Raw genomic sequence first — 10,384 nt, 5'->3', positions numbered from 1 at the left:
ATTTTTTCAATGAAACATAGCCTGCTATAGAGTTTACAAATGATTTCCTTTAATTTCACGTTTCCATATCATTATCACCCGATTCAAAATTATGTATTATTTATTAATTAATTCGATTATTAAACACCTTTCCGACATTGCCCTTTTCATCTCGCGTACCCTCTAGTGGCAGCTCACGTACCACAGTTTGGGAATCCCTGCCTTACACTAGTAATGTTTCCAAAACTAGATGTACCGCATAGCGGTACAAAATATGACCGCCGCTCAGTCCTGTACATCCGTTCCGCGAAAATAAATCACACTTCAGTTTGTCTCCATCTTTTACTCCATCCCTCACTCTTGAAACTTTTGTGTATGCTTGTTTGGCATGCCTGAGTGTGTGTGTGCGGCTGCACAGAAAGTAGCCTACTGGTGCTGAAAAGGTGAATAGATTGTAGAATAGCCAAAGAAGATTGTTATAAAACCTTTAAAATCTCTAAACAATCACAAGTAGGGCAGTTCATCACAGTTCATCCATTGCAACTGGATTGATGAAAGGTCACTTAGACCTGTAGGCTACATTGTATTTGGGAAAAGCAACAGGTATCAGCATAATGTTATTTATTTATTTATTTATAAACAAAAACATCTCTGTCAGTTCCATGCCGTTTTCAACAGCTATCAAAAACAAAGGTCATTTTTGGATGGATGGATTTTTTTGTGAATGTTTCTTCTTCTACATAAGATTTTAGTCATCTTTAGTTCATGTAATACTTTATTGTCAATGCACAAATTAAGTAACAGTAGTCTGAAACGTTATTGTTAATGCACAAATTAAGTAACAGTAGTCTGAAACGAAATGCTGTTTTACATCTAACCAGTGGTGCAAATAACTGACATGTCCAAATGGGCCTTGATGAAATGCGTCGCTAGACTGTTCATACACATTTTAACGGGCCAAAGTTGAAGAGCTGTTGTCCGTTATTGTTAGTGCAAATATAGGCTGATTCATGTTCCCTTGCATTGTTTAACTGAGGTCCATGGCTAGTCTGGCTTTCACCAGACCAAGCTCAATCTTTTAAGAAATCAAAAAATAAATAGCGGGCAGATCAGGCTGGGTTCACCCAGCCTAGCCCATAGGCACCCGATATTGTTTAATTTTCCGATTAAGATATCCACGCTCTGGCTATTCTAAATGCAAAAATGCATCAGAGAGCTATGACAAAACTGTAACTAGCAAACTAGATCCTAATAGAAAGCTGTTAGCTTCCCTAAGCTACAGGTAGGCTTATAAGGTAGGCCTATTTACAACATAAATTGTCAATAGGCTATGCTGGCGACACAAATGAAATCTCCTTTGGAAACCAATGGCTTAGCCTACGCCTTACAGTATCAAGCGGACTTAAACTGCCATATCGTGGCGAAAAGTTGTAATACAATTCACGCAGCTCCATGAGTCAAGGAAAGCGCGAATGAAGTAGCCACTTCTGAATGGGACCCACTACACAGTAGCAAGGTGTGTTGCTAAAGCAGCCATAATGAAATGAAGGTGTCATTGTTTGGATACTTCACACACACATGCTTTTTAATTTCACAGACTACAACTACCAAGCTGGAATCAAAGCACATAGATTCCCCTCTCACACCCTGAAGGCACAAAACAAAATAAACAGGCGTCTCAGTCTCACGCATGTATAGGCAAAACTGTATCAGACCGGTGTAACGTTGGTAAATTTTCCATTGCACAGAATGATTTTTGTAGCACGTGCAAAAAAAGACAGTCGAAAGATACAATTACAGTGCTGCTATCAATTTGCTTGGTATAACCGCATTTATAGTTTTCTACAAATGCAATCAATCAAATTGGCCTCAATCACTCAACAAACGCTAACGGTAACATTACCTAGGTCCTTATTGATATTATAAGATTAACGTACCTGCAGTAAAAACCAAGCATGTCCGATAAACATCCTCAGATTTATTTCGGCTTCAAGAAGAAATGGGAATTACATTTTATGTGAACATCGTCCTATCCTTATTAGACGTTCTCTGCGGTAAACTACAGTCCTTGTAGGAAGCGTCCATTGTTTTTCCAACCCACTTTTAACTTCCAACAAAATTACGTCTCACTGCAACGATGCACCATCTAGTCAAACGACTACTTATCGCCAATACTGGAAATGCAGCCATGATGATGATGAATATTTATTTTGGCTTTCTTTTAATCCTACTGAATTTGTAATTATGTATAGGCTGTTCTAATACCGATAGTATGTGGGTGCCTGTGTGTGTGTGCATGTGTGTGCACCGCCATCTACAGGCCAATGAGTGTACAGTCACTAAATGTACACATAACCTAATTTTTTTAAAAATGGATGAAATTCTACGAAACTTGGCATACTCCCAGAGAATGCCAGGTAAATCATACACATAAAATTTGGTGCAGTTCTGAACATCTTAACTGAAGATAGGAGCGAATAAAGCAGAATAATATTGCATTTTCATTTTTTAACGGGGGGGTGCAAATCAAAAATGAGTGATTATGGGCCAGGTTAATGTGGGCCCTTGAGACCAACATACCATAAAAGATTCTTCATCCTCAGTGCCACGGTTCAGGTAGTTATTTAGGAAAAACTGCTTTTTTTGCGGTTCGGGGGCCCAGCACGGGGGGGGAGTGGCCCCCGGGGCCTAAAACAAAATTTTTCCGTAAAAGTCTAGTGGGGCTACATACCCACCAAATTTCATGTGCCCGGTGGTTCGGTGTCCCGGTATCGTTGACCAAAAATTCAGGAAGTAGATGACGGGGAAACAAAAAACTTTGACAATCCCTATATGACCACTTTGCTAGCGGCGGTCATAATAATTTTGATGGCACATAGACTCTTCATAGGGCGAACAGCATTTTTGCCACACTCTGAGCAGGTCTTATCGCTTATAAAATAGCTATTCGGGTAGGAACATGGACGGATGAACTGTATTAAGGGCCCCCCACTAATTGACGCATATGTGTGTGTGGGGGGGGGGAGGGGCAGGGGGTCCTCTCCCAGAAATGTTTTAACTTATTTGATGTGATTTCTTGTATTCTGGTGCATTTTGGGGATGGCTAATACTAAATTCAATCAGATTCATAGCCTACATCCTGATTTGTTGATATTGAGGCAATGATTCCATGCAAAGGCTTGGGCTTCAGGGCCCCCTGACCCCTCGGGCCCCTGGGTCTGGGCCCGGTAGGCCCGTGCAGTAATCCATCCCTGGGTAGGACCACTTTGTTAGCCAAGTTAATGGCTTATAAAAGCATTTTACTTTGTCATAGCAAAGTTATCCCCCAAAGGCTATGCTGTATGCTATTCAGTTATACATACTCTGATGTATAACAGGCATTAGAGGCCTATTTACAATCAGTTGTGTACAATCTGAAACAATGGTATGATATGATTCTGATAAGGGGTTGAGGATTCCCTCTTTATAAATATTTGATGAAATAAAACAAGACAAGGTTGTTTTAATTTGCTGCATGACTTTACTTCCATCAAAAGAAAAGTACAGAATCATTCACTGTAGAAATTCTCATCTAGGGAACAGTTTTTTTTTGTGCCTTTTTATTTCTTGCAAGATAGCTATTTACAAATGATGTATGATCATTCCACTAGAAGTTACAAATGCACTGCAACTCACAAAACCTTTCAGAATGCAAAGGTTGTAAGTAGGCTGTAAATAAGATGTTCAGTGAATGTTAGACAAACATATTCTTTTTAGAGCTGTGAGGCCATCTTAGCCCGCATCTCTGTGAAGGAGCAGGAACTCCCATTACTGGTTATGTGTTCATGACACGTATACAGTTATAGTGTGTTATGCACTTTCTCTGCAGATATTTGATGACAGTAATACACACTTATGCTCTGTGTGTTTTTCCTCTTCACTGCTGGCCTTGGTAGACTATGCAGATGACTGATGTCTCATTGAATCAACTGTAGTTTTGAGAGGGTGGTGCATTTACACACACTTCTTCTTAATGGAAAGCATTTCATTAAAATAAACAAAGATATGTTAGATATACAATATATACTGTACAAAAAGTCCCATTTGTTTCTCTTTTCCAAGTTCCAAGTGATGGCATGTGTTGGGGAAATTATGCAGGTGCCACAGACGAGACTTCTGTTTTGGATGTGGATACTTCGGATCCATCATCACCCGCCTTGCCAAAGAGCTGCATGATGCATGAACGGAACTGAAAGATGGAATTTAGAAATTTGTTTAGTTTAGATTTTAGATTTGGGCTAGACAAAGTAAAACTTAGAAAATCAGCATTTTGTGGTTAAATACAACTCACCTGTCGGTTCATGAAGACATAGATAATAGGGTTATAGATGGTGGCGCTCTTGGCCATGTAGGCAGGCATGGCTGCAAGCAAAGGATGGAATGGATATCCTGGGTTAGCTGCACCGAAGCAGGCAAAGGCTGTATATGGTCCCCAGCAGACGCAGTAGGCAACGATCATGACAACCACCATCCTGGACACTTCCTTCTCAGCCTTCTGTGTTGACTCAGAATCCTTCTGCTGCTGGGCTACCTGTTAGCGAGAGGAAAAGATCCCATTTCACATAAAAGTCACTCTTTGTTTAAATGGTTAAACCTTATCAGTTTCGGACAGAGAACAACCAAACGTACAGCGCGGATGGCGAGCCAGACAGCAATGTAGCAGAGGACGATGATACCCAGGGGAAGGAAGCAGCAGGTGACCATCAGGACAACCATGTAGGACTGGATCCCAGGGACCTCGGGTCCACTGAACACATCAGGTCCACATGAGGTCTTCAGGCCATGAGGCCAATACCTAACAAAAAAGAAAAACAAAGAGCATGAGCATATTCATACATAAAAATTCAGGGTAGTGAGATACAAGATGTTCAAAGAATGGTCCAGGTGTGGAGAACAAAAATGCAAACCTACCTGCTCCAGCCAAAGACAGGAGGTGCACACCAGACTGCTGCCCACACCCATGAGAAGACAATTCCTCCTGTGGCCCATTTGGCATCAAACTTGACATTTCCAAAGGGTTTGCACACAACCACCCATCTCTCCCAAGAAATGATAGTCAGGGACCACAGAGCAGCAATACCTGTTGGAGGAGCCAGTGGTACAGTAAATAAAAGAGTAAACAGAAAAGAAACTAAATGCAGCATACTGTTTGATTCCCTGGTTGTTGCGTTGTGTTTTAGTTCTAATGTCTGTATTGAAGATGGTCTATAAAGCTTGACGGCTGGATCAGGATCGGCAATTAGATGATGATTTATTGTAGATGGTAAAACAATGAATAACAGAACACAGGCTAAGTGTCGAACAGTAAAACTGCACAGAGTCTAACAGTCTTGGATGTTATTAGCATCGGGCTGCTTGAGCATCCTGACAGAAGGTGCTCCCCGAGTCGCTTCCTCGATCCGTATCAGAGTCCAAGCCTAAGACAAAGCCTGTTATAATAAAACATACAAACGTAAATCATGCCAACGTGGCAGGTGCCAACCAGTGTACAAAACTGGCCCTGACCAGATGGAAATACTAGCCCGAACAGAACAACACGCTATCTCCTTTGGCCCATGTTATCACTGATGTTCCTGAGCACCAGGGCAGTATGATCTTCTTGATGGTAAAAAGACACAGGCCTAAGCCTCCCTTAGTGTCAACATCTGGTCAGGCTTTTGATATTAAACAAAGTTATACTGTATACAATGGTATGGACCTCTCCCTGTTGTATACTACACACAGAAGTAACATATGAACACATCAGAATACAGTGAGAATACCCCAGAATTCTACAATACTCTAAATCATTGCTATAACAGTTATTTCTATTAAAGCAAACTGTTTATTATACTATGTACCCAATCAGCATTTAACATTGAGATTTCAATACTACTCAATAATTAGATTTCGAGACTACTGTAATGTGAAAAGATGTCATTTAAAATTAATTTATGGATTCATAAATAGACAGCGAGTGAAACATATAGTCCCTTACCGCAGGTAGCCACAGTGTAGCCTTCAAGAACACAACAGGTGTGTCCCAGGATAAAGTAGCCGTTTATCTGGTTAATCACACTGATGGTGCTGGCTATGACTGTTTCCCCAAGATCAGCAATAGCCAGATTGACCAAAATCCAGTTGAGAGGGTGACGGAGCTTCTTGAACTTTGCTGTAGCCACCAGCACCAGGCCGTTGGTGAAAACAGAGGCAATGACCACAAAGAACATCCAAAGTGTAGCGATGTTGTAGATCCATCGTGGGGCAATTTGGTAGTTGGGTCCCTCAAATGGATCTATGAAAAAAGAAGATAGTAAACACTCTGAACACCACTACATCAGAACACAGAACTCTACCTTGTTGCCTTTTTTTCCACTGTCAGGCACAAAGTGTTACAAAAGTATTCCCTTGTGCCGAAGTTGCAAAAAGGCCATAAAGACATCCCTTAAGGTATAAATTGTGTGGCACTTACCTTTAGTATTATTTGCATTTGTGTAGGTGAACATTGATTCCCTTGTAGATTCATCTCCCCTTCTCCTAGCAGCAAAGACTGCGTCCTCCCACTGCTGCGCCATGTTGTTGGGTTGATAAGGGTTGTTATTCCGTGCGTGTCTCTGGTGACTTAGATTTATTTGTTTGGCTTTTAATAGTCCAGCAGACCTCTACTGTCAACTGCTCTCAGTGGACCGTGTGGTTGGAGGTGCCTGCAGATGTCTGATGTGCAACATGCTGATTTTTATATTTTGTATGACGTCACTATCATTAAGTAGCTTCGAGGTCATTGGAGTAACTTGGCCCAATGTCAGACCTATCTAATCTCTAAGTCTCTAAGCTTTTCCGAAAGCTTCTCCTTTGCATCCAGATAATCTTGAGTAACATTGCTTGGATTTCATGACATCCGATTTATTTGATTTAGTCTGAGAGAGGATTTTCAGTACTAACCTACTGCTGCTTGTGCTAATTTTGCTGGCATGTCCTCAAACTTTAATTTGCAGAGAGATACAAAAAATGATGGCTCTTGTGATCATGAAAGTCCTACATGCTCCTACAACATTTCTCCAGACTTCATTAGTTTGAAGTATTAGCCTGAACAGTTGGAAGATTCTACTGGCCTCTTGACTTTAGGCTCACAAAAGTTAAAATTATGTGGGCAGCGATAAAAATATTAAAATAGTACAGTATATACTGTAGCTCTGTAGCTTACATCTAAAAAAGCTTAAATGTTAATAGCCTAAATGTTATTCCATTGCTGTAAGTCACTTTGGACAAATGCATCCGCCAAATGAATATATGTAAAAGTAAATACACTGTTTCTGGCTCTTACAGTGCTGTTTAGCCACTTTAATATTTGTAACATTTCAGGAGTTTGGACTATGACTTCGTTAAATGTAACCATGTTTGTATAAAAGGCATTAGAGGCCTATTTACAATCAGTTGTGTACAATCTGAAACAATGGTAAGATATGATTCTGATAAGGGGTTGAGGATTCCCTCTTTATACATATTTGATGAAAGTAAACAAGACAAGGTTGTTTTAATTTGCTGCATGACTTTACTTCCATCAAAAGAAAAGTACAGAATCATTCACTGTAGAAATTCTCATCTAGGGAACAGTTTTTTTTGTGCATTTTTATTTCTTGCAAGATAGCTATTTACAAATGATGTATGATCATTCCACTAGTAGTTACAAATGCACTGCAACTCACAAAACCTTTCAGAATGCAAAGGTTGTAAGTAGGCTGTAAGTAAGATGTTCAATGAATATTAGACAAACATTTTCTTTTTAGAGCTGTGAGGCCATCTTAGCCCACCTCTCTGTGAAAGAGCCGGAACTCCCATTACTGGTTGCGTGTTCATGTCACATATACAGTTATAATGTGTTATGCACTTTCTCTGCAGATATTTGATGACAGTAATACACACTTATGCTCTGTGTGTTTTTCCTCTTCACTGCTGGCCTTGGTAGACTATGCAGATTACTGACGTTTCAAAAAGGGTGTCCCATTGAATCGACTGTAGTTTTGAGAGGGTGGTGCATTTGCACACACTAAAGATTATCCATTCTTCTTAACTGAAAGCATTTCATTAAAATAAACAAAAATATGTTAGATATACAATACATTCTGTACAAAAAGTCCCATTTGTTTCTCTTTTCCAAGTTCCAAGCGATGGCATGTTTTGGGGAAATTATGCAGGTGCCACAGAAGAGACTTCTGTTTTGGATGTGGAGACTTCAGATCCATCATCACCCGCCTTGCCAAAGAGCTGCATGATGCATGAACGGAACTGAAAGGTAGAAGTTAGAAATTTGTTTAGTTTAGATTTTGGATTTGGGCTAGACAAAGTAAAACTTTGAAATATAGAATCAGCATCTTGTGGTTAAACACAACTCACCTGTCGGTTCATGAAGACATAGATAATGGGGTTGTAAATGGTGGCGCTCTTGGCCATGTAGGCAGGCATGGCTGCAAGCAAAGGATGGAATGGATATCCTGGGTTAGCTGCACCGAAGCAGGCAAAGGCTGTATATGGTCCCCAGCAGACGCAGTAGGCAACGATCATGACAACCACCATCCTGGACACTTCCTTCTCAGCCTTCTGTGTTGACTCAGAATCCTTCTGCTGTGCTGCTACCTGTTAGCGAGAGGAAAAGATCCCATTTCACATAAAAGTCACTCTTTGTTTAAATGGTTAAACCTTATCAGTTTCGGACAGAGAACAACCAAACGTACAGCGCGGATGGCGAGCCAGACAGCAATGTAGCAGAGGACGATGATACCCAGGGGAAGGAAGCAGCAGGTGACCATCAGGACAACCATGTAGGACTGGATCCCAGGGACCTCGGGTCCACTGAACACATCAGGTCCACATGAGGTCTTCAGGCCATGAGGCCAATACCTAACAAAAAAGAAAAACAAAGAGCATGAGCATATTCATACATAAAAATTCAGGGTAGTGAGATACATGATGTTCAAAGAATGGTCCAGATGTGGAGAGCAGAAATGCAAACCTACCTGCTCCAGCCAAAGATGGGAGGAGCACACCAGACTGCTGCCCATACCCACGTGAAGATAATTCCTCCAGCGGCCCATTTGCTATCAAACTTGACATTTCCAAAGGGTTTGCACACAACCACCCATCTCTCCCAAGAGATGACAGTCAGGGACCACAGAGCAGCAATACCTGTTGGAGGAGCCAGTAGTACAGTAAATGAAAGAGTAAACAGAAAAGAAACTAAATGCAACATACTCTAAATCATTTCTATAACAGTTATTTCTATTAAAGCTAACTGTATACTATATACCCAATCAGCATTTAACAATGAGATTTCAAGACTACTCAACCACGAGATTGAGACTACTGTAATGTGAAAAGATTTAAATTGAAATTATGGATTCATAAATAGACAGCGAGTGAAACATATTGTCCTTTACCGCAGGTAGCCACAGTGTAGCCTTCAAGAACACAACAGGTGTGTCCCAGGATAAAGTAGCCGTTTATCTGGTTAATCACACTGATGGTGCTGGCTATGACTGTTTCCCCAAGATCAGCAATAGCCAGATTGACCAAAATCCAGTTGAGAGGGTGACGGAGCTTCTTGAACTTTGCTGTAGCCACCAGCACCAGGCCGTTGGTGAAAACAGAGGCAACGACCACAAAGAACATCCAAAGTGTAGCGATGTTGTAGATCCATCGTGGGGCAATTTGGTAGTTGGGTCCCTCAAATGGATCTATGGAAACAGAAGATAGTAAACACTCTGAACACCACTACATCAGAACACAGAACTCTACATTGTTGCCTTTTTTTCCACTGCCGGTCAAAAAGTGTTACAAAAGTATTCCATTGTGCATAAGTTGCAAAAAGACCTATCCATAAAGACATCCCTTAAGGTATAAATAGTGTGCCACTTACCTCTAGTATTATTTGCATTTGTGTAGGTGAACATTGATTCCCTTGTAGTGTCATCTCTTCTCCTCGCAGCAAAGACTGCTTCGCCCCACTGCTCTGCCATGCCGTCTGGTTGATCTGGTTTGTTTTTCCCTGCTTCAATTAATAAGTTTCTATTAGTCCAGCAGCCCTCTCTCTGTAGACTGTTCCTGGAGTGGCCTACAGATGTCTGATGTGTGTTTTGCTGCTTTTATATATACATGTGGGCCTTTATTACTGCAAATGGGTTTGACCTGACTTACAAGGTTACTGGGTGGTCAGTAAATACTTTTTTGACCCTGTTTAATCCCTGTTTGGCCTCTTAAGGCGTTCCCATCGCATCCGATATGGAACCAAACATTGGATTTACCTACAGTAGGTCGCAGAGGATTTTCAGTGCTAACCTATGTTAGCCTCTACAGCCACTTATGGGGTCACTGACTTTAACAGTGTGCAATC

The 10,384-nt window shown here is 41.0% G+C and overlaps 2 protein-coding genes across 2 annotated transcripts; both read right to left on the bottom strand.

Moving 5' to 3' along the window:
• Positions 1-3,943: 3,943 nt before the first annotated feature.
• On the bottom strand, positions 3,944-6,684 carry LOC125302121 (red-sensitive opsin-1). Its single transcript, XM_048255141.1, has 6 exons — positions 6,470-6,684; positions 5,996-6,292; positions 4,930-5,098; positions 4,648-4,813; positions 4,310-4,549; positions 3,944-4,207 (listed from the first exon to the last, which is right to left on the bottom strand). The coding sequence occupies exons 1-6, from the start codon at positions 6,570-6,572 to the stop codon at positions 4,109-4,111; spliced, it is 1,074 nt and encodes a 357-aa protein (XP_048111098.1). The 5' UTR covers positions 6,573-6,684; the 3' UTR covers positions 3,944-4,108.
• An 845-nt stretch (positions 6,685-7,529) lies between these two features.
• Positions 7,530-10,124, bottom strand: LOC125302123 (red-sensitive opsin-1-like). The gene is made up of 6 exons (XM_048255142.1): positions 9,911-10,124; positions 9,432-9,728; positions 9,012-9,180; positions 8,730-8,895; positions 8,392-8,631; positions 7,530-8,283 (listed from the first exon to the last, which is right to left on the bottom strand). The coding sequence occupies exons 1-6, from the start codon at positions 10,008-10,010 to the stop codon at positions 8,185-8,187; spliced, it is 1,071 nt and encodes a 356-aa protein (XP_048111099.1). The 5' UTR covers positions 10,011-10,124; the 3' UTR covers positions 7,530-8,184.
• Positions 10,125-10,384: the final 260 nt, after the last annotated feature.

This window comes from Alosa alosa, chromosome 10, assembly GCF_017589495.1.
Source record: "Alosa alosa isolate M-15738 ecotype Scorff River chromosome 10, AALO_Geno_1.1, whole genome shotgun sequence".
In the NCBI taxonomy this organism is placed as follows: Eukaryota; Metazoa; Chordata; class Actinopteri; order Clupeiformes; family Clupeidae; genus Alosa; species Alosa alosa.
This window is presented reverse-complemented; position numbering and strand designations above follow the sequence as displayed.